This window comes from Monodelphis domestica, chromosome 2 (genome assembly GCF_027887165.1).
Source record: "Monodelphis domestica isolate mMonDom1 chromosome 2, mMonDom1.pri, whole genome shotgun sequence".
Classification (NCBI taxonomy): Eukaryota; Metazoa; Chordata; class Mammalia; order Didelphimorphia; family Didelphidae; genus Monodelphis; species Monodelphis domestica.
The window spans coordinates 267,653,215-267,677,794 of record NC_077228.1 but is presented as its reverse complement, the minus strand read 5'-3'; the positions used below and the strand labels follow the sequence as shown (position 1 = coordinate 267,677,794).

The following is a 24,580-nucleotide window of genomic DNA, read 5'->3' as shown; positions in this document are numbered from 1 at the left end:
GTCACACCTCATTGCAAAATGCTAGCTTATGGAGAGTTATAGTAGAAAGAGGAAATAAATATACCATATTCGTGTGATAGTTAATGCATTAGTTTGACTTGTAAGCTTATATTAATAATATATATAAATATATTTAGTAATATATAGTATTATAAATATATAAATAACATAATCCCAGAGTAATCACTTCCTTGGTCTTAAATACCAATTGATTCTAATATCTGTGTTCTAATTTAAGGAAGGTCAGGGATTCTCATTCTCTTTAACTGCAAAGTCTCTTTAACTGCAAAGTGGGAGAGAATTCTGAATTTAAATAAAAGATTTTAATGAATATTTTAAAATCATGTTTTTTAAAAGAGGCTTATATTTGAAATCAGATGACAAAAGTCTAAATCTCAATTTTGTTGCTTAGTATTTGTGCAATCTTAGACCAATGACTTAATGTCTCCAAGTCTCAGCTTTCTAAATTTGTAAAATGAAACTTGAACTAGATGACTTCTGGTGTTCCTTTGGGCTTTATATGGATTTGACCTTATGATCCTATGATACCTAAGTCTTTGGAGGGCTATCATATGCAAGAGATTTCTTTGTTTTAGAGAATCACCTCCATACAACTAAAGAAATCAAAACATGAAATTGTCTGAACACTCATGAGGTTTGATTCCTTACTGGAAGTCTTCAGGTGAAGGCTAAGTGATCTCTTATAAGAAATGTTGTAGAGGGCAGTTTCTGTACATGTGAGGGTTGGACTAGATATCCTCTGACATTTTTCCAAAGACTGAAATTCTGTGATTCATCTTTGTTTGGGGACCTTCCTCTTAGGAGTAAATACAGTCAGGATTCAAATTCAAACAATTGCATTGAGATTATTTATTCAATGAACCCATGTCAGTTCCTAGGTATCAATTACTTTTCTAAAATTTTACAATAAAGTTATATACTATTTACTTTTTTATTTTGTCAGTCATTTCTGTGCATTTTCCTTTCATACATTTTCTGTTTATATACTTTAAGGTCAAACAACAAGGAATATTCAGAGGCCAGTATTCAGATGCAAACAAATAAAATGAAATGGATTTGGCAAATGAATTTCTATGATGGGAAATTTCAAGCACATAAGATATCAGAGAAAAAGAGGGGAGGGAGAGGTTCTGACAGTGGAATGAAGATGAGATACTAAGAAAAAACATCAAGAAAAACTAGAAAATTTTTAAAATGCAGACTATTAAAATTCTCTACAATTTATTAGCCTTCTCTATGTATACATCAGTTCCCTCTAGTAAACTATAACCTCTTTTAAAGTAAGTATACTTTCATTTTGATCTCAGAACCTACCACATAGCTGGTATATTAATAAATATTTAATGAATTGAATTCCCCTTAATTTCTCAGTGATCATATAATGATTCCAAAATCGAATCTAAAAATTATTTCACTACTAGTTTTATTTGTATGTGCCTAGAGACCAATTCATTGTTTATAGCCAGATGTTAAGATATTTAGAAAAATCATCACTTCTCTACAACCCAATTTTCTCATTTGTCACAGAGAGAAAATACTTTGCCTACCTAAATTATACTGGTTTTGGGGGGACTGAATGAAATAATGTATCTGAAATTTCCTTATACATTTGTAAAGTTTTACATAAGTTGAGGAATTGTTATCACTATGTTCTGATATACTTAATTATATGCCTATCCATTATTATTTTTCAGTCTCATCACATACTTCTTTTTTGATTCTCCACACAGATTGTCAGTTTGCTGAGGAAATATACAATGTAGTCATTCCTCTTTTACATCCTTCAAAGCACCCAATACAAGACTCTATACAGTCAATTAATATTTACTGTTATGTACTAAGTCTAGGGACCAAGATACATGTGTTCACTTGTTGTCATTAAGGGATCCTTCTGTATTCATTGTTTCTAGATACAAAAGAAAACTTATGACCCATCTGAGCTGGGGGTGATTGCTTCTAAAAGTAGGGGGTAGGGACAGCCAAGTGGCTCCTCAGTGGAGAGACAGGTCTGGAGACAGGAGGTCCTGTATTCAAATCTAGCCTCCAACTCTTCCTAGCTGTGAGACTGTGGACCAGTCACTTAACCTGAAGTGCCTGCTTCTTACTGTTCTTCTGCCTTGGAACCAATACTTAGTATTGATTCTAAGACATAAGGTAAAGGTTTTTTTTTTTAAATAAAGTAGTGTGGTATATGGAAATTTTGATTTTTATTAACCCACAAACCATTATCCTACCAAAGTAATTTAGTAAGAGAAGAGAGGGTAGAGCCCTTTGAACAACTAGGACCCACATAGCTATTACATTTTTCCTAGAACTTTAATGTATCCATGATGCATCAGTTCTGATAGTAACCCTGATTCAAAGTGGCCATTGCCATGGAAATTGGTGAAGACAATCTCAGTGGGAGCTGCCCAGTGAAATGAATTCAAGAAAATAGAGAATGCAATGGAACACTCACAATCACGGATTTTTTTTCTAAGTCCAAAACCCTCCAAAAAGCAGAATGGGCCAAAATAAAAAAAACCATTGGCCATTCAGTCCCTCATTGCTTACCTTAGTACCTAACCTCTACAGCCTGATGCCAGACCTCACCTTCAACTGGCTCTTCTTAAATTGTTTTTGTTCCAATTCTTGACATCAATAGCTGCCTGTAGACATCTTGTTTTTAAGTTAAGTAACAATTAAGCTATTACTAAGAACCTTGCTTTATATCTTGATATTTCTGGCCCCATTCTGGGTGGGAATTTGCTAATTCTGGCCATCCATCTTCTCCAAAAAAGAAAAAATTTTACAGTGCCTTGGATTCTGTTGTGCCAGAGGGTATAATAGGTCCCAACCATGGGCAGATGTGGAGGGAACACTAACCCAAGACCTGACAATTACAGAAAGATTGCTGCTTTCTGGTGGCCCTATGTATACTACCAATTTCTTATAAAAGCAGCAACCAAGGTAGCCTAAAGGAATTATGATATAGAAAGTGAAGAGACCATAGAGGCTCCCTAACCCAGCCCCTTTACTTTACAGATGAAGAAAATGAAGCTCATAAATATTAAGTGACTTACTCAAAATTACAAGTAATAAAAGAAAGTCAAGATTAGAACATATCTTCTGATTCCAAATTTGACTCTAAATCTGTTGTTCCATTCTATCCTGACAGCCTTGATTTTCACTTTCCTCTACTTCAATATTTCTCTTTTATCCCAGGAGAGGACACTCAGAGAACAACCTTCCATAATCTGTAATTATCCCCCTATTTAAATAAATAAAAGAGAATGCCTTTTTTTTATTTTACTTCAAAATAGACATTACTACTAAAAATTTGAGTTTTGGGGTTGGTTTTTTTTTTTTTGGTTTGTTTCCAGCTTACATAAGATCCACACAAGTAACACATTTGCATATACTTGATTCTCACTTCTCTGCAGAGAAAGGCCTCGAATTATTTTCATCTATCAAAATTCCAAATAGCCCAAGAGGATGACTTTCTCTTCTTTCTTCTATGTACCACTCAAGCACAGTCATGGAACAGTGAGTGGCCTCTTCAACACTTCAGAGGACATAAGGATTCCTCTAATAAGTAGAGATCACAATCCATCCATTTTGTTTTCTGTGATTCTAGCCCATGTTCTCCTCTTAGTCCTCAGAGAGAATCTCAAGTTTTTTTATTCCGATATTTTATTTTCCCAGTTACATGTAATAACAATTTCAACATTATTTTCTGAAATTATAAGATCCAAATTGTCTCCCTTCCCTCCCTCCTCTAAGATATGGTAAGCAATTTGATCTGAATTATAAACATACATTCATATTGGTCATTGTTATAAGAGAATATGACAATCTCATATTTCAAATAACTTCTTGTTGTTTATAGATGGCCCAAAATTGTGACTAAACGCCCTTTCCCCACTTGTCCAGCACTCCAAAAATTAGATGACAGATTTCTAATGTTTGTTTCTTTTTGTTTGTGTGTGGAGGTTGCATACTAAAATAATTCATGATGTGATGTTGAACTTAGTGTTTGCATTACAATACATTTTAACTAGATTGCTTCTCAGAGAAGAAACAAATTAACTTTAAGCTTTGCAGAATGTTAGGATATACCAAATCCTGTGTCCCGCTGGCATAATCTTTGAGCATCTATAGTAACCTGTAGGTACAATGAAGTAAGTAAGGTTGCTACTATGATCACATTCACTAATATTGGGAAGCTTCAAAAAAAAAAAGTAAAGAGGATAAGAACAAAGGACTTTCTCTATTTTGGGGCCTGTGCATAAGAGCTCAGTAGTTCAGTCATTTTCCAGTCATTTCCAATTTTTTGTTACCCTATTTAGATTTTTCTTGGCAAAGATATTGGAGTACTTTGCCATTTCATTCTCCAAATCATTTTACATATGAGGAAACTGAGGCAATCCTGGTAAAGTGAGTTGGCCAGGGTCACACAGCTAGTGAGGCCAAATTTGAACTCACAAAGTGCCTTCCCAATTCCAGGCCTGACACTCTATCCACTACACCACCTAGCTGCCCAAGATATATATTAAATGATATATAATCCTGCTCCTACCCCCCCTACAATCCAAGAAAAGACTTTTCTTTCATGTGGTTCTCTACTCATAGGGTGAAGGCTTTGAAGTAAGTTTTGGTGAAACTGAGTGATCCGGTGAATTTTTAGAAGACGGGACACAGAGAGCTCAGTTACTTGGTATGCTGGGAGACAGGCTTATAATGAGGCGGAGAATGACTTTGTGTTGGGGTAGATTCTTCCTCCAGAGCCTTGTTCTTGTCACCAAGAAACTTTTCCTGCTCTTGGGCGGTCCCTGGGGTCTCCAGAGAAGGGGCAGGGATGCTCTCAGGTCTGTCTGACACACCGCAGATGGTGAAAGATGTATCGAGGGTCTGTATACTAAAGTATGGGCGCACAGGGCCAGAGAAGGAGTCTGGGGGGAAGTTGTAGATGTGAGACCCATCTGTCATGTTGTAAAATGAGACGTCTCCTGCCTCATAATCCAGGAATATGCCTATCTGCTCTGGGGGCTTCCCCAGGGATGGAGCCACTGACTGTTTACTAAACATTGGCTGAAATATCCCTTCACTGCATCCTACGGCCCAGAACCCCTTTTCTGGGGACTCTCTGAACCACCCACTCCTGCTTGCACTGTTCCTACAAATTCCAAGCTGCCAAGTGACTTTATTCCCAACCTCCATTTCCACCTTCACCTCCCAGTAATATCTCCCGGAGGTGATGGACTTCTGGCCCAGGACACTGAACTTTTCTTCTTTAATCTTTCTTGCATTTTTCACTCTCATGACTTTCCCGTTCCTAGAGAGAACGAGGCCAGGATGAGCAGAGGCTGGATCCAGAGTCACATTCACTGCAGAAAGAGACACAAGGTCAATACAGGTCCAGGAGAAAGCGTGGCTTAGGGGCCAGGAGGAACCTAGGACCAAGGAAACACCACAGAGAGGCCTTTCAGAGCCTTCAGCAGAAGCTGGGCTGTTGCCTGTCTGACTGGCTCCCAGCCTCTCCCGAATGAGTCCCTGCCACAGATTCCTCTCTGCACAGTGGCCACCTTCATCTGAAGAGCTCAGCAGCTGAGATCCAATGCTAAAACTTGTATTATGAAATGCCTTTGCAAAAGAGACAGTGCAGGAAGGCTAAGTCCAGTGAAAATCCCCCTATTGTGCCCTTCCTTCACCTGCTTTCTCTTTCCTGAATCCCTTTTCCATAGCTTGGGCTAGTGGGGAAAGGAAGAACATGTTCTATTCTGTACCCCTGGGGGAAGCCTAGAATCAAGGTACAGGATTAAAGAGATGCAGTGTGCGAGGATCAGTGGGACAGTCCCACAGTGAGACCATTGCTGACTCCACAGAATCTTTGCATCCTCCCTCAGCCTTCATTCTAGCGCCCTTTCTGCCCCTTTTGTGCAACCACGATCTCTTTGACTTTAATACAAGTTGCTTTCCTCTTCCCCAATGAATGTGTACAAGAACTGGATGCTCATCGCACTCAAGCAGGCCTTCAGATACAGGAGATCTCATGCCTCAGCCTGTGCTTCTCTGCAAGCTAAATGTCCTCATCCCCACCAAGCCTCTCTCAAAAGCAGTTGGAGAATATTTGCAGTATTGATAGGAGTTAGCAAGTGGTGTTTGTGTTCTGGGGAAGAAAGTATACTGTGGAAGAACAAACAAGAGAAAAGCGTGAGATGGTGAAGAAGAAAACTGCCTCCGTGTCTAAAGGACCTGTGAGGAAAGGATCACAGAACTAGGGCAATTAAGACTGGAGAGATGGGTAACATAAGTCTTCAGTCTTACACAGAGGAAATTAACCAGCAATTCTCAATCTCTCTTAGGAAAGAACAGAAAGAAACTGGCTTATATTTTTTAACTAAAGGATTTTGATGACACATAAATAGTAATCTGCAGAGAAAGGGGATTCAGACTTTCTTGGGGTTTTTTAAACCCTTATCTTCCATCTTAGAATTAATACTGTATATTGGTTCCAAGGCAGAAGATCAGTAAGGACTAGACCTTTGGGGATAAAGTGACTTGACCAACATCATTCAGATAAGAAATGTCTGGGGCCACATTTGAACCCAAGACCTCCCAACTCTAGACCTGGCTCTTAATCCACTAAACCATCTAGCTACCTTGCAAACTTTCAAATAACAACAATGGAATATCTCCTTCAGATCAAAAAAGAAAATGGAATCTTTTGGCCTAATATAATTGAATGGGAGTCCAGAAGACAAAGTTGAAATTACTTACATGCCTGAAAATGTTGCTTTCTCCAGTCTGAAAGAGAACACAGATGCATGTGTACGTGCACACACACACACACACACACACACACACACACACACACACACACAATTAAAGGTGAGATAAGGCTCTGAACTGCCTGAGGGCAGAAAAATGTTCCCCCATCTTTGCTACCATTACTTTGAATACTCCTCCCACTCCCAGGAATCATATCTATGTGTCATAGCCTCCCATTTAACAAAAAGGCAAAAGTCTTGTGAAATAGGAGATATGATGGTCCTGGGGAAGAGGAGAGACTCACCAACATATATGTGGGCCTTCCTCCAGGCTGAAAGGAAACAAATAAATGAGAACATCTGTGAAAATTTTCCTTTCTCTATTTCATATCTATACTTACCTAACTGGAACAATAAGAGGCACAATTAGACAGTCAGTAACCAGCCTACCTCCAATAGTATCAATTCTGGTCACTGTAAGTCTCTACCTGGTCAGGCTTTATGCATAGCACCAAAAACTACCCCAGCCAGATGGCCTCTGATGACAGCACTTGTGGACCAGCATTGACAATGATTTCTATTCCTGACCTTCCCATGATGATCCTCCCTCTTCCTGGGCCACCCTGGTAGGTACCACTATCATCCCAAGTAACCCCATAGACTTTCCTTCAATGGTGAAGAACTCTTATAGGAACCCCTCATACCACCTCCAGGGTCCCACAAACCCTGGTCCTGTCCCCTGGCTAGGGTGGAGATCTTGGGCTCTTGGAAGGACATCATAACCTAAACTCCTAGAGATCCTATTTGCCCTCTTCTTAAGTGAACCAAGCTGCCAACCCTGCCTTGCCTGGAGTCCTGGTGCTAGGGTTAATTACCTTCCTATCCTTTTCCCTTTTGGTCATGCAACCAGCTTATATGTACCCCAATTCCATAGTTTCAGTTCTCCCTCACCTGAGCTACTACCCATCCTCACCCCAGAAACTAGCATCGGTTCTGGACCTGACCTGGGACCAAGAGAACCATCAATGTATACATAGACAACCAAGTCAATCCTGGAGGTCAATTGACAATGCCAGATCTGCCCTGCACATGCTTGGAAATGTCTGGGGATAGTCTGATGTCCAGGCCTTGATATCAGCAATAGTCCAACCAGAATTAACCAGGACAGAACCAACCTAGCAATGTCCACCAAAGCCAGGGTAAAATCTAGTAACATGAGACCTGATCAAGCCCAATATACTAGCAGCATCCTGAAAAGCCCAATCCTACTTATGCCTAAACCTCTAAGGACTGCCCAGAAGGGTGGTCCAATGGAGCAGCTGAAAGATGAACTTCAAGAAATGCACCAAGACTCTAACCTGGTTCAGGATCAACTCTTTGGTAGGTTATTAAGGATTCTCTCTCTCAGCTACCAAACTGGTTGCTACCAAAACTCTTTCGTAGCATGTGCACATTCCCTCTTATCCACTTCCAGCGCTCTTTCTGCATGCATACATGTGCACAACTAATAATCATGTGCTTATGACCAGTGATTCTGCTCTTCATCTGCCTCAGGGAATTCTCCCATGTACAGTTCCTACTTCTCCCCATATGCCAGATTCAACACAACCCAAACACCCCTAAGTCCCTTGTTTCAACTTGCTGACATGTTGGCAGCCCATTACCCTTGCCGGATGGGACTTGTTCTAAGTTCTTTAAGGCTACTATAGGAGATACGGAATGGAACCACTGAACCATTATATCTACCTTGCTATAGTAATTGCTTGGGTTATTAACCTCACCAACTGCTGCATTTGCTATAAGGCACCTGAAATTCATAGAAACCACTTTTACCTGATACCCCTGCAAGGCTCCCCAAACTGTGTAGCCCTCACATCACTTCCAAGGCTGTTTTGATCCATTTCTAACCCTCCAACATATCTCTGCTTCTGATCCCCTATCTTAGCCATCTGTGTGATTTACTGGGTAATACACACACACACACACACACACACACACACACACACACACACACACAGAGTGATGCTGACCTTGAATGCACCTTTTTTAATGACAACGCTTGCCTTACCCTTCAAGTATGTCCTCCTCTCAATTTAAGTCCCATAATGTATAGATTAATAAGGCATGACTACAGCTCTCCCAAAGTATCTGATGTGCCTATGACACCCTGGCCCCATAATAATTATTCTTCACTCACACCCCAATTTTCTTTTAGAGTAATCTTAACTATATTCTCACTATCCTCAACCTGCAGTTACAACACAGCCCAGAGCCCCTCAGTGAATCCTTAAACCCAGATCTTGGCTTTAACCCATGTCAAGAGACCAAAAGAAACAGTAGTATTGGAGGCAGATGGGAGAGTGGGGAGAGACTTAAGGAAGAGACAATAAATTAGAATGCCAATGTAATAGTTTAGCACAGAGATGATGAGATCCAGCCATTCCATTATTGGGCGAAGTATCGAAGTGTCAAAAACAAAAATAAAATGAATAAACAAAATGAAAAATAAATGAATATACAAATATTCATTGCATCACTTTTATGGCACTAAAAATCTGGAAATAGAATACACATAACTTGAAGAGAAACTAAGCAAATAGTGGTACATCAATGTCATACTATTTCAACTCAAAGAAGTCATAAGGAAGGTGAGCAAACATGGGAATAGTTGTTTGAAATGATGCCTAAGTAAAGTAAGATGAAACAAGAGACTTTTATAAGTAATGACTATAACCAAACACTAAAAGCTAGAGTTAACCCACTTCAAAAGCAAAGACCAATCTTAGCCCAGAGGACAAATGTTGAAATATTTTCCAATTCTAGTAGAGATCTAGGGAATTACATGGTGGACCCATTTTATGCATGCATCATGATACACAGTCACTGTGCTAGGAGATTTTCCTTAATTGATTTTCTGATTGAAAGATTACATGATAAAAATGTTGTGGTATAAAAGACATGTTATCAATAAAACAAATGAAAAAGAAAATGGCATTTACATGCTCTAATTTGTATCCAATTTTCTCACCACATACCAGGGGCAATGTGGATGTAGTAACTGTGTGTGCATATATGGATAATTATGTGTTCGTGCGGATGTAAATGTCCCTCAGAGAGGGAAAAAAGCAGTCCAAAAGAGTGACTACTTGAGAGAAAGTGAGAATTACTCACCTGAATCATAGAGATGCTTCCTTTTTTCTGAAAGGCAACAATAATAAGTGAATCATCCTGAAGTTGGTCCTGGGTGGGACACAAGCTGAATTCAGTTGTGGGGGAAAGTTGAACTTACCAAGCTCTGTTCTGAGATTATCTGAAAGAGAAAGAAATTACATAAACCTAAGCTCTGCAGAAAGGACAGGTTTTTGCTCCTTAAATACCAGATAAGAGTGATCCTTTCCTAGATCCAAGAAACCTTCCTAAAAACACCAATTTCCCCTGCTCTAGAATCCTATCGTGGTGCTATCCTTTCTGGAGTAGCCAGAATCTTCCTTGCCCCTTGTATCATTTTTGTCTCCCTCTCTCTCCTCTTACTTGGTCCTCATCATTCCACAAATGAAGACAAAGTTCTTGTTCATTCCCCTGCTTTGCTTTTCTCCTTTACCTTTGTATTTTTGTTCCTCCTCCTTTTCCTGGAGCAATTTCTTTGTTTTCTTCCTTTCTTTCAGGATGAAAAAGATACTGATTCCAAGAAAAATTACCATCACAGGAATTATCCCAATCAGGGCTTTCTTCCAGGGAGATGTCTTAGGGAAGAAGGGTTCTAACAGAAGGATGGAAGAAAGCCTAGGTCAGACATATACCACCTATAAGTCCTTGTCCCTCCACTATGGTTCCTTCCCTTGTCCCACCTCCCCTAATTATAGAAATAAAGAGAGCACAATAACTTGGAGAAAAACTAAACAAATATCCTAAAGCCTGAGAACTAACCTGAGATGTCAATGGTTGACACTTTCCCCTGACCCAGGAGCGGGTTGTAGATAGAGCAGGATATATTCCTAACAGAGCTGTCTTGGACCACAATCAATGTCTTCACATGGAAGAAACCAGCTTCATCTTGGGCCTGAGTCTCAGAGAGGAAGAATAACTTCCCTCCCCTATTGTCTCTGCACTGCACCTGGGGCTGTGGGAACCATCCATCTGCACTGCACACCAGTCGTATTCCTCCATCTTCATACCCTTCCAAGTGGAAACGAGGAGCAGAACCTAAACCTAGAGAAGGAAGGCATTGACCTTCTTGTGATCAGAAATCACCATGTTTGCAAGATTAATTATCTTTCTGTTTGAAAAGAAATGCTTCAGAAAAGGAAAGGAAAAGACTGACACTATGCTCCATTAGACTGAGCTGCTTGAGAGCAAGGGATTGTCTTTTGCTTTCCTTTTTATCACCAGCACTTAACACTATGCCTGTCAAATAATATGCATCATATAAATTCAAGTTCACTAAATGAATTTATTCCCAATTAAACATAAAGGAATATTGGAATTGATAGTAGGGAAAAGGATTTTCCCAGAGTCAGAGCTGGTAAATAGTGCTAGAACCTACTACTTTTTACTGATATTCTCTATTTCTCAGACTTTAGGCAACTATGAGATGGGTCATGGAATCCTTTGAAAAGGACAGAGTCGGGGGCAGCTGGGTGGCTCAGTGGATTGAGAGCCAGGCTTTGAGATGGGAGGTCCTACGTTCAAATGTGGCCTCAGACACTTCCTAGCTGTGTGACCCTGGGCAAGTCACTTACCCCCATTGCCTAGCCCTTACCACTCTTCTGCCTTGGAGCCAATACCCATTAAAAAAAGAAAGGGACAGAGTGAAATTTTCTAAAAGAACATTCTTAACTGTGGTTAGGTGTAGTATGCTAGATGTGCATATGTTCCTTATTTTAAAAACTGAGAATTATAACCATGTGGTTCTTTTATTCCTTTATTCCTTCCTTAAATTCCTATTTATTCCTTCTACTCCTGATCTTCCCTAGGTTCAAATTTGTTTCAACTTAGAGATAGCTGAAGAAAGTGAAGCTATACAGCAGTGGAGAAAATTGCCCTTTCTTTCATGTGCCCCCTTTTCTCTGAGTGGCTTTGCCTTCTTAATTAACTTATAATTTATAACTTATATGTTATGAATTTATAACTTAATTAGCTTCTAAATAATAAACAGGCCCTCATGTGATGGGGACATTTTGGTCCATTGTCCCTTTATTCTTTCCTGACAGGGCAGGATAAGAATATAAATTCTCTTCCCGTGAACCCCTTGAACATTTCCCTTCTCTCTGTTAATGGTACCTGGAGTAGAAGAGGACTTAAGGTATTTGAAGTTGTCTGGGAAATGTATTGTCTTATCCTACCCTCCCTCAAAAGAGAGATAGAGAAACATTGGTCTGTGTTACAGTGATAATCAGGGCTATGTGGGGGATATGGGAGTGGGCAAGTGAGTAATATTAGAGTAGTAAAGGAAGACAGCTATGTTACTTTAAATAGCACATCCTTCTCAACTGTTTTAATAAGATGTTTAAGAAGAAAGGACAGTTAAGAAACACAGTGGATAAAGAGCCAGACCTGGAGTCAGGAGGATCTGGTTTCCAATATGACCTCAGTTGTGTGACCCTGGGCAAGTCACTTTACTCCAATTGCCTAGCCCTTAGTATCAATTCTAAGACAGAAGATAAGGGTTGTTGGTTTTTTAGGATGTACATAGATTGATAGAAAATTATATGTCACGGAAAAGTTAAGGTTGCCAGGGACACATGGTCAAACTCAGAGGTTAAAATTATGAAAGAGAGCTCTTTTTCATGGCTTCTGTATCCCTTCATAACAAAAACAGATAGTTCAAATATGTACAAAGTATTTTGGCATTGCAAACCATCTTGATGGGTATCATTTCATTTGAGTTTCACAAGTCTTAACTACACTTGCTAGGGAGCACAACCTTATTGTTATTTTACAAATAAGAGAAATGAGATTCAGTTAGTCACCGACTTGCCCAAGTTCTCTGGCTTAAACAGAGATTTCCTAAAACCAAATCAAATATTTCTTTAAACAGTGCCATAGCTACTCTTGCACCTAAAATAACACTAGACTTAATGGAACTTGGGGTTACTGTTAAAAGATAGAAAATATGATACTGAATCTTAAAACATTTTGCAAAAGATGTGGAGGGGAGGAAGTTGAACTCATTAGTAACAAAAAGGTCTTTAGAAACAACCACTTACTTGCCACTTTTACTTCAAAAACAGCCTTTTCATATGCATCACCTTCCTGAAAAATGCACTGATACTCTCCATTGTCTGACATTTTGACATTGTAGATCTTCACAGCTACCCTCCCCTCTTTAATAAAGTCACTTATAAATTCTGTCCTCCCCATGTATTCCACCAGTTGTTCTCCAACTTGCTCCCTCCCATTTTGAAACACAAATACAGCTTCATAGAACTGGGAGCGAAGCCATCTGATATCCATGTGCTCTGCATTCATCAAGGGAGAGAGGCGACAGGGTAGTGTGACATCTGTATCCAGTATGGCCACAATGGGTCCAGTGGGTCCAAGTACCTTAAATTGTTCTGTTAGCGTGAGAAACATCAGAAAGAGATTAAGGTAAGCAATCCATTCATAAGGAAATAGTCACTCCTATTAGTCCCCACAATCATCTTAGATAGGAAGGGAAGTGACATCATTCTTTCTGGGATCTCTGAGAAGGAATGGGTGGATATTTTAAAGGAATTTATTTTCAAAGACTTGTTCTTTCTTCCCAAGATGACACTAGCATTGTTAATCCATCCTATTAGACTGATGTTTTTACAAGGTGTTCTTTGAAGGACCCATAAAAGTTGGGAATATTCCAATGATCTACTATATGGAGCTTGGAGAAAGAGGTAGAGCTGACAGTCCTTCTATAAGACATTTGGTTCCATGCTTTCTGTTTGGTGACTGATCTGAACTGTTTCACCCATATGATAAAGACATATTGAGAAGGAAAAAGACAAATATTCCTACCTGAAACACACACAGTCATCTGTAGGATGAGGAGGGAAATGAGGCATCTGCTTAGAAAGGATCTTAGAAAACCCATCATCTTCCTCAGAGCTCCAAACATGGAAACTAGAGATCAGGACCAATTAATCAATAAATAGTAATGAGTTAACTTTGGAATACAAGAAAAGCATGAAGGTAAATTATTGATTCTCAAAAACAGAAATCAAGACTGTTTACCACAACTGCCCACCTAGTCTGATAAGTTCTTATAGTTCTTGATCAAAAGGAAAGTGATTAACTAAAGGAACACTCCAATATCTTTGCCAAGAAATCCTCAAACGGGGTCATGAAGAGTCGAACAAAACTGAAATGACTAAACAACAGAAACGTTCTCAAAGTCCCTGCTAAGAAGAGAAAACTCAAAGTGGTAGGACCTGTTCCTTCATAATTAAGTGTTCTCACATTTTATTCAAGAGCATGAGAAGTAGAGGGAAAGAAAGGAATAGATTAAAAAGATTTACTTGAGCCTCTTCAATTACTACCATTATTCTATCTAGCTTCTCCTTACAAGGTGTTTTTGAGGTTAAGTAGTTTGGAACAGATGGATCTGAGTGGTGCTGTGCTCTCTGCACCCATAATTAATCTGTATAACTTGTTCCTACTTGTTTTCCTGGTTGGTGATTAAGCTGAAATGTTAATATGCATCACCTTTCTTTAAAAAAAAACTGATACTCTCCATTGTTTGCCATTTTGAACATTGTAGATCTTCACAGTCACCCTCCCCTCATAACTGAAGTCACTTAGAAATTCTCTCCTCTCTGTATATTTCACCAATTCATTTTCCCACTTCCACCACTCAGCGTCACCACATAATACTCACATTTTCTCTCCTTATAATTAGCAAGAAACTATGGAACATCTTGGTTTCACTGCTTATGGAAGGACTGGAACATTATTACATTCAGTGAAGGAGTTACTGCTCCCGCACTTCCCCAGTTTGAAGTTGTAATTCCTTCCTGGTCAGGTATCTAGGAAATCTATGCAAGGAACTTCTCTCCAGAGCAATACTAGTTTCCTCAAGTCTCTTGGGTTCCTTCAGAAAATGAAAGGGCAAAAAAAAATAAGTAAAGGAACTCTGGACTACAATCAAATATATTGCTGATGATATTGTAAAATTATCTACAATAAGATAAGGTCAATTGAAGTTGTTGATTTCAGTTCAGGCTTGAAGGAAATGAATCTAGCTGTTCTTCCCTCTCTGAACTGACTCCAATGAGAGTAAGGTTTAAATATTACCTGTCACCACTCTCATCCTTCCCTCCTTGTAATAGTATTCCCCACCCATGTGCCTTTTTATGTGGTATAAATTACCCCATTTTACTTCTTCCTTTGCATTTCTCTTAGTACAATTCTCTTTTTTTTCCTAGTTTTTTTACATATTATTCTAAACAGCCTGATACCACACCCTCTGTCTATGTATATTTCTTCTAACAACTATGATAATGATAACAATTTTTTTTTATTTAAACCCTTACCCTCTGTCTTGGAATCAATACTGTGTATTGGTTCCAAGGCAGAAGAGTGGTAAGGGCTAGGCAATGGGGGTCAAGTGACTTGCCCAGGGTCACAGAGTGTCTGAGGAAGTGTCTGAGGCCAGATTTGAACCTAGGACCTCCAGTCTCTAGGCCTAGCTCTCAATCCACTGAGCTACCCATCTTCCCCCAATGATAACAATTTTTAAGAGTTACAGATGTCATCATTCCATATAGGAATATAATCAATTTGACCTTGTTGAAGTCCTTAAATTTTTTCTCATTCTTATTTACCTTTTTATGGTTCTCTTGAATTTTGTATTTAGCCATCAAATTTTCTGTTTAAGTCTGGCTTTTTCTTCAGGGATGCTTGAAAATCTTCTAGTTTATTAAATGTCTATTCTTTCCCCTGAAAGTATATGGTCAATTTTGATGGGAAGGTGATTTTTGGTTGTAGACCCAGTTCTCTTGTCTTCTGGCATATCATATCCCAAGCCTTCAGTGCCTTCAGTGTGGAAATTGCTAGATCCTGTGTAATCCTGACTGAGGTTCCATGATATCTGAATTGTTTCTTTCTGACCATTTGAAGTATTTTCTTTTTGGCCTGACGATCTTGAACTTAGCTATAAAATTCCTAGGTGTTTTCATTTGGGGATTAAGAGGTGATTGTGTATTCTTTCAATGTCTATTTTGCCCTCCTGTTCAAGAACATCAGTGCAGTTTTCTTGGATGATTTCTTGTAATATGATGTCTAGGCAATTTTATTGTTCATGAATTTCAGGTAGTCCAATAATTCTTAAATTGTGTCCCCTAGAAATATTTTCCAGGTCATTTGTTTTTTCAATGAGATATTTCATATTTTCTTCTATTTTTTTCATTCTTTTGATTTTGTTTTATTGTTTCTTGATATCTCATGGGGTCAATAGTAATTTTTAAAGACTGAATTTATTCCAAAACCTTTGATCTTTCTTTTACATTTGGTCCATTCTACTTTTCATAGCACTCTTTTCTTCATTGGAATTTTTTGCCTTTTTTCCAGTAGGTCATTTCTGGCTTTTAATCTGTTGTTTTCTTTATTTGATTTCTGGATCTATTTCCATTTGACAATACATTCATTTCTTTTGCCCATTTTTCTTCTACCTGTCTCATTTTATTTTGGAACTCCTTTTTTAATTTTTCCAGAACTTACAATAAATTTCTATTTTTTTGGAGATTTTGCATATGTTTCCTTATTTCTCATCCCTGTTGCTTCTATTTTTTTGCCCTTTTTACCCAAAGAAATTTTCAAGGGTTAAGAATTTTTGCTGTTGTTTGCTCATATTCCCACTTGAGGACTAGGAGATCTTCAAGGTGCTGGCTATTTCTGTCTTAGCTTCTGGCTCACAGGGTTTTGCCCCAGGCCTATCTTCACTGCTATCTCAGAGGCTTGAGTGCACCCAATGCTGTGGATCTCTCTTCCTCACTTCCAGGGCCTGGGATTTCCAGGGATGAGTCTTTAGTACTCTTTTGTTGGTGTAGCCTGCATTCCAGGATCCTGGAGTTGCCCAAGCCCTGGTTCTGTGTCTGGAAGAGAAGACTGAGGGGGGGGGGGTGTTCTGCATTTTTCTTTGTGTAGTTTTGCCCCCGGTTCTCCTTTATATTGAGGAAATCCACTCTTTCTGCCTACCTTTCACTTTGTATTCAGTGGGAGAGCCTCCTCACTTGTCTTGCTTTGACTCCTGTCATTTTGAGACACCTTTTAGTTGGAAAGATATTCAGAACAGTTTCAGAATTTCATTGCTACTACACTACCATCTTGGCTCTGCCCTCCACCCCCTCCCCCTTTGTAATTTTCTTTAAAGAAATTGTTCATTATTTCTATGGTTTGATCTTTGAGCCATTCATTCTTCAGGATAAGACTTTTTAGTTTCCAATTAAATTTTAGTCTTTCATTTTGATGTCCTTTATTGAATATAATTTTATTACATTATATGAAATGAAATGAAATTCTGCTTTTCTGCATTTGGTTTTGAGGTTTCTGTGCCCTATTATGTGGTCCGTTTTAGTAAAGATGCCATGTACTACTGAGAAAAAAGGTGTATTCCATTCTATTCCATTTTCCCAAGAGGTTAGTCATATCCAGCTTTTCTAAAGTTCTATTTATCTCATTTAACTTCTTTATTTTTTTAGTTGAATTTATCTATTTTTAAGAGGGAAATGTTGAGGTCTTCTACTAGTAACATTTTAATATATATTTCCTTCTATAACTCATGCAACTTCCCCTTTTTGAAACTGGGCCATTTGAAGCATATATGTTTAGTATTGATATTTTTTTTGTTGTCTATAGTGCCTTTTATCTAGATATAATTTCTTCCTCATCACTTTTGATTATATCCATTTTTTTTACCTTTGCTTTGTCTAAAATGATTGCTACTAGGGGCAGCTGGGTGGCTCAGTGGATTGAGAGTCAGGCCTAGAGACAGGAGATCCTAGGTTCAAATCTGGCCTGAGACACTTCCCAGCTGTGTGACCCTGGGCAAGTCACTTGACCCCCATTGCCTTGCTTTTACCACTCTTCTCCCTTGGTGCCAATACACAGTACTGACTCCAAGATGAAAGTTAAGAGTTTAAAAAAAATAAAAATAAAAATAAAATAAACTGATTGCTACCCCTGCTTTTTTAAATTTAGCTGGGGCATAGTAGATTCTACTTTTACTCAGTGTGAATGACTCCATGCTTTAAATGTGTCTCTTGTAGATAGTATATTGTGGGATTCTGGTTTTTATTCCACTCCACTATCCCTTGTAAAAATTAAAATTAATATAAAATAATCTCAAATATTATATAAGATTTGTTAATGTTCATTAGTGGTGACAAAATAAAAAGGTAACAAAATAAAATACACATGCCCATGGTTAATCTCCCTGTTCAAAAACCCTGTACTCCACCACAGTCATCAAAAGGAAACAAAGAGCTCTAGCCACAGAAGAACATCCTATTTATTCTCCTGTCTACATCAGCATGTTACGATAGGAAGTCAGTAGGCTCCTGGGAAATGTAGTTCAAAGGCACAAGATTTCCAATTATACATTCCTCCTGAGATTTCTTGGAAGACCTGTTTCTCCAATAGATCTTGTAAACATAACCAACGTTTAAATTACAATAAAGGAAAAGAGAACAAAGGCAATGATTGCTAGGCACATTGACAAAAAGCCAATTGGCAGTCCCTTTCGGCATAAGAGTATACATACAAAACAAATGCATTCAACCCCACACAGTTCAAATTACTACATCCCAAGGTTGACTCTAGATCTTCTGGTATAGCGAATTATCAGGGCACCTTCTCCAAACAGTTCAATTTCTGGATTAAGAGAGGTAGCATGTCTCTTTTCCTGAAATTACTCCCAAAAAGAATTTAAACTTTGTATTATAGGATAATTACACATTCCTCCCTGAGGAGGATGGTGAAAAAAAAACACAAGGATCTCTTAGGGATGCATGACTGAGTTATGAGGTTTAAGAATCAATTGGCAAGAAAAATCAAAAACATCGAAAAATCAAAATAAAAGTGAAAAAAATAACTTCTGGGTGAAATATAGAATATCAAAGTCTTATGTATAAAAATTCTAAGTAAAGGAAAAATAAGGCTATAACAAGTCCTTAATTTGGGGGTCTAATTAAAGTGATTTATGTAATTATGCACATACCCAATCAGTAGCCAGGACTACAGAAAGTTTGCCACACTATGAAAGACAGAAGAGAGACTAGATTATGGGAGCCAGGAGAGCAGTCAAAGTGAGGTGCTTGATAGAATGTGGGGCTCAAGGAAGTCTTGCCTCTGAAATATGTCAAAACAGCTGAAATTTTTTTCCTTTCATTCAAAGATATCAGGGAAGTTTTACCTGATATCTTCTTATAATATGGCAGCCATGCTTTTTTCTGATCATGGCTTTCAGGTATTCTAATGATTCTTAGATTATCTCTTCTGAATCTATTTTCCAGGTCAATTGTTTATCCAGTAAGATATTTTTAAACCCTTTCCTTCTGTCTTAGAATCAACACTGCATATTGGTTCTAAGGCAAAAGAGTGGTAAAAGCTAGTTAATTAGGGTTAAGTGACTTGCCTTGGGTCACACACTTAGAAAATGTCTAAGACCATATTTGAACCTAGGACCTCCCATCTCTAGGTCTGGCTCTCAATCCACAGAGCCATCTAGGTGTCTCCTGTAAGGTATTGTAAAAAAAAGGGGGGGGGGATCCTTCTTTTTATACTAAAGGGTTGGTTGGTTTGTAGGTTTGTCTCTCTGGTTAAGATGTAATACCAGTAGAGAATTTGAGAGTGCCAAGTAGTCACAGAAACAGAGATTAAGGTAACTCAGTAGAAAGAGAGTAAATGGTTGGACCTCTCTCCCAAGAATGAAACTGGAGCAGGAGTTCAAATAAACTCCAGGGAAAAGGAAAGATGAATTCCTTTCTCTCTCCTTTTCCCCAGGGGATGTTAAGTAGTCTATATCCTTTTGAGTCCCTATGAGAGCAAAGGACTGAGGGGAAGAGATGTCAATTCCCTGGCAGCCACTTCTGAGGAAGGATTTTGTTTTCCCTCCCTCAATAGAGATGTGTGGCAGGTCTTGCTTGGCCTTGCCACAGAAAGAGACAGAACACACCCTTTCTGTTGTATAGATAGGCCAATCCCCAAATCTGATTTGAAACTAATAGCCTGTAATTGAATGTAATTTTACTGAATTGTTGTCATTGAGGATGTGCTTAAAATTAATGCTTTTCTATATTCTTGTTAAATCTAAGTGCACTATTATTTTTTGTTTTAATAATTTTTAATTAATAAAAATCTATTATTCTCTTCCACCTCCTCACTCATTGAAAAGTGAAAAAGAAAAAAGTATTTGTAACAAAAGTCTATAGAGAAGCAAAACCAATTAATGCATTTGATATGGTCAGTATTTTTAAGGTAACATGGTCATTGCATTGAAATATGATGGCAGAGAAATAGCAGAATCTAGTCTGAACTCTTTCAACTTCTTCTTTCCAAAGAACTTTAAAATAATACCTGAAAATTAATTCTGGAAGAGCATAACCCACAAAAGGATGGAGTGAAACAATTTTTTTGCCTAAAACAAATTAAAAAGTCAGTAGGAAAGGTCTCTTGAACTGGGGTGAGAGTGAAGTCCGGCAAAGGTCCTACCTTAAGACCTGCTCAGACTTTGGGGTTTTTAAGAACCCATAGAAACTCTGGATCCCTACTCTATTCTGCCTCATAGTTTCTAATCGTCTCTTCTTTCCCTCAAGTTCTTGCATGCATCAGAAATTTATGGTTGCATCTGTTCTTAACTATGAAGAATTTGAGACATGACTCTGAATTGGGCGATTTTCCCTTTTGTTTCTTTGAATTGACCTGACCATCAGACGAATAAACTTTAAAATGTTGAAATAGATGCTCCAAAACTAAGTGACCTCCCATACATCAGTCCTAAACTATTATCAAATACCATTCAAATTTAATAGAAATATGTCAAAACTGCTTCCAGAAAACCCCCCTTCCCCTAATGTTCTGTTATGTATCCCTCTTTCCTGTGAACCCTTGCAGAAAATTCTCTCTTGGGACACTCATTAATATCCCATTGTACAATGTATTTTACAATACCAGAGGCTCAAGTCCTCTTAATCTCCATGAAAGTTGACTTTCTCTTTATATGTTTCATTTCTGTTTCAGTCCTGTTTCATTTCAGGACTCAACAGAGGCAACTGAAATGGTAGCAATGGTTTTCAGATTTATTACCCTACAGATTGTAAACTGGTTATATCACTGGTCAGGAGTTTACCAGATCCTCTTTTCTGACACTGATTCCAGGATTTTGTTGAATTGCCCATACCCAAATCTGGGTTACAGTCTTGGGATCACAGTCCCAGAGTAAGAAGGAGAACTAGCACCCCAGTGTTTATGGCCACAGCAGAGTAGCGATGAGTCAATTTAGAATATTTTTCTTTGGTTACAAGAATCATGTTCTTTCCCTCCCTTTCCCCAACTCCATCCTGTAGTCAATGTGTAATTCCACTGGGTTTTACACGTGTCCTCGATCAAAGCCTATTTCCATATTATTGATGTTTGCACTAGGGTGATCATTTAGAGTCTATATCCCCAGTCTTATCCACATTGACTCATTGGATTGAGCAGTTGTTTTTCTTCTGTTTCTGAGAGTAGAAATCTTGGTCATAGTTCCAGAGAAGAAAAGATTGCTTGTGGTCCATCACAGACCAGAGCACAGGCCAGGAAAGAAGTAAACATACCTCTCCTTAGACCATTCCACCTTGGAAGAACTAAAAACTGACAGACTGCTAGAACTATCTCTGAAAAAGACTAAACAAAAAACCTGAAACATGAGACAGTGTCTCATCTAGCTTTGAAGCAGAACCCAGCATTAACATGAAGGGATATCAACCAGAATTTAAAAGAACTGCCAAAATTATAATAATAAGGAATTTTTAATCAAGGAAGGCAGATTGTTGCCTGGAGTCTCTCTAAGCATCAGGGAGTGCTAGGGTACTCATGAGGAACAGAAGAGCTTAAATACATTTGAGAACACAACTTTAAGAAAGGGTTACTTAATAACAACTGAAAATCCATAGGCTGGAGGAACCAGAATAAGAGATTGTGGAATGGGGGACAGACACATGGAAGCTGGGACAGAAGCAAGGTACAAAGTATGGAGAGAAGGAAGACAGGCACAACATAGGTGAGTAGGTGGAGAAGAGCAAAGGTTTCCTCTCAGAGCTCTTGGTCTGGAGATAAGCTTGCAATCTACACTAGTCTTCAGTATTCACTTGGATATTTGGGGGATTTTAGGTTTGTTTATTTCTTTGTTTTTTTGGTGGGGTGGTGTTGTTTGGGGTTAGACCTGTTATTAAATTGGTGTATATTAATAGTCTATTAGTAAACTACAGAAGATTCAGTTGTTGGGAGTTGGGAGTTGAGAATTGGTTGGACCAGTAGTTGAAGAACTTGACTGGAGATAACTTTCTAGAAAACCTATTTATTTATATTAACTTCTACAGGAGCAGAGATAGGAAAAAGGAAATGGAGATATTGAATTTGGAAAGGTTTAGGAAATGTAATTCCCTAAATCTAAATTTATCTTAACTAAAACCACCCCCAAATCTGTCTCACAAAAGACTTTCTTCTCCCTTGACCAAAATCAAGGCTGACTTAACTGCTCTTACTGTCGATCTAATTCCAAAACGAGCTATCTTTCTATCCTAAAACTAAAATATAAACTTATAAACAGTGAAAGATAAATCAGATTTCTTCCTTCTGCTCAGATGAAACTCAGTCTGTCAGAAGTTACTGACACCTCCACTCAGCTGTTGTTCTCTCCTGCCACCACTGGCGAAACAGAGGAACTGCAACACCACTCTTCTGTCAACCACTTTCTATCTTGATACTAGGATGTTTCCAAGTAATAAATCACCAGATCGTCTCCAATTCTCAGAGCAAGCTCCTTGGACAACCTTCCTTATTCAGGACTGTCCAAAGGGTGATCATTGGTCCAACTGTCCTTCCCAAGAACCCCTAGGAAGTTCCTTTTCCCCCATCATTCTCTTTGAGGTTTCCACTCTGAATTAAAGAAATCCAGCTCACTCAAACTCATCTTTTTATCCACTATTTTCAGAGCTAATTCTGGTGTTTGGGAACTTTCAGCGCTTCCAAGGTGATGTGATCCAGGGAGAGTTGTGGTCACTGCTCTCCTGGTTTGGACTCTGGTCCTCACCGAGGAATGGTCCCTGATCCCTTATGACCACAAGCATTATTGTTTCTCAGGACCTCTGCAAGCCCTTCTGTTCCTCCAGATCCATGCTCACTTGTAACCAAAAGTGCTCCTCCCTTTATTAGAACTGATGCAGAAGGGGGATGAGCAATGGAGTTGCCAAAAAGCACCCTATCCTGTGCCCAGTGCTAGCATAGGAGTCCCCAGTAACCTTTTTCTTGCCAGTTGCCCAATTACCATATCTGGGCAGAGAGCTCCCAAAGCTGCTATTACCACTGTCATAGTCATCTCCAAGGCTCACAGCCATTGTTGCCACCACGTATTGTTTGGGCCAGCCCCCACCACAGCATCATAGACCTGTCCTTCCAACATCCTAAGTTGTCTTGGGACAGAAAAATGTTTCACCCTGACCAATTTTGTTAACTCAGCAACTCCAGAATTTTATTTGAGATGCTATTTTAAAATTTAGAGGGAATGAAAGCTTGACTATAGCGATTTATCTCCTCCACCATCTTGACTCCGCTTTTTCTAGTCTATAATACATCCCTTGAGGATACATGATCTTAATGTTAAAGATAATACTACAAAGAAATGGGGAGGGAAAGATTATATGCATTTTTCAGATATGACTAAAATATGTATTCTCAGATGAAAGGGGATGAAGACGATTCCAAAAGATAACAGAGATAACCAGTAATATAAAACTTTCTGTACAAATAAAACTAATGTGCCTAATATAAGAAGAGAAATAGATAAATGGTAGGGAAATTATCATATAAAATTTCTCTGATGAGGCTTTAGTATACAAAATATATAAATAAATAGAAGTGGTACAAAGGATAACATATAAGACCTAGGATCTAGAAGACCTGAATTCAAATCTAACCTTAGAAATTTACTAACTGTGTGACACTGGCCAAGTCACATCATCTCTGTTTGCCTCAGTTTCCTTATTTGTAAAATGAGAATAATAATGACATCAACCTCTCATGATTGTCATGAGGATTAAATTGTAAAACATTTGGCACAGAAGGGCTATATAAATTATATATACATATATGTGTTTGCACACACACACATATATGTATATATAATTTACACATATAAATGTACACACATGTGTATATGAAACCAAATATCACTCTCCAATAGAGAAGTGGTTAAAGGATATTTTTGTTGTTCAATTGTTTCAGTTGTGTTTGACTCTTTGTGCCCTCATTTTGGAGGTTTTCTTGGCAAAAACAGTGGCATGGTTTGCCATTTCTTTCCAGCATTTTACAGATGAGGAACTGAGGCAAACAAGGTTAAATGATTTAGCTGAAGTCACACACCTATTATCTGAATCCAGATTTGAACTCTGGAAGATGTCTTCCTGAATCTAAGCCCAGTGTTCTATCTACTGTGTCACCTACAATTCTCAAAAACAATATTACAAACTAAGATTCAGGGAGCAGCTGGATGGCTCAGCTGATTTAGAGCCAGGCCTACATATGAGAGGTCCTGGGTTCAAATTTTATCTCAGATACTTCCCAGCTGTGTGACCCTGGGAAAGTCA

The 24,580-nt window shown here is 38.5% G+C and overlaps 1 protein-coding gene across 1 annotated transcript in view; it reads right to left on the bottom strand.

The window, feature by feature from the left end:
- Positions 1 to 4,710: 4,710 nt before the first annotated feature.
- LOC100025825 (uncharacterized) overlaps positions 4,711 to 24,580 on the bottom strand; it is a 54,158-nt gene continuing 34,288 nt past the window's right edge. Inside the window, exons 6-14 of the mRNA XM_056814702.1 lie at positions 13,758 to 13,862; positions 12,977 to 13,324; positions 10,698 to 10,979; positions 10,372 to 10,530; positions 10,060 to 10,080; positions 9,942 to 9,968; positions 7,076 to 7,102; positions 6,781 to 6,807; positions 4,711 to 5,387 (exon numbers count right to left, since the gene is read on the bottom strand). Of these exons, the coding sequence (XP_056670680.1) occupies positions 4,711 to 5,387; positions 6,781 to 6,807; positions 7,076 to 7,102; positions 9,942 to 9,968; positions 10,060 to 10,080; positions 10,372 to 10,530; positions 10,698 to 10,979; positions 12,977 to 13,324; positions 13,758 to 13,862 (1,673 nt within the window). The remainder of the gene's footprint in view (positions 5,388 to 6,780; positions 6,808 to 7,075; positions 7,103 to 9,941; positions 9,969 to 10,059; positions 10,081 to 10,371; positions 10,531 to 10,697; positions 10,980 to 12,976; positions 13,325 to 13,757; positions 13,863 to 24,580) is intronic.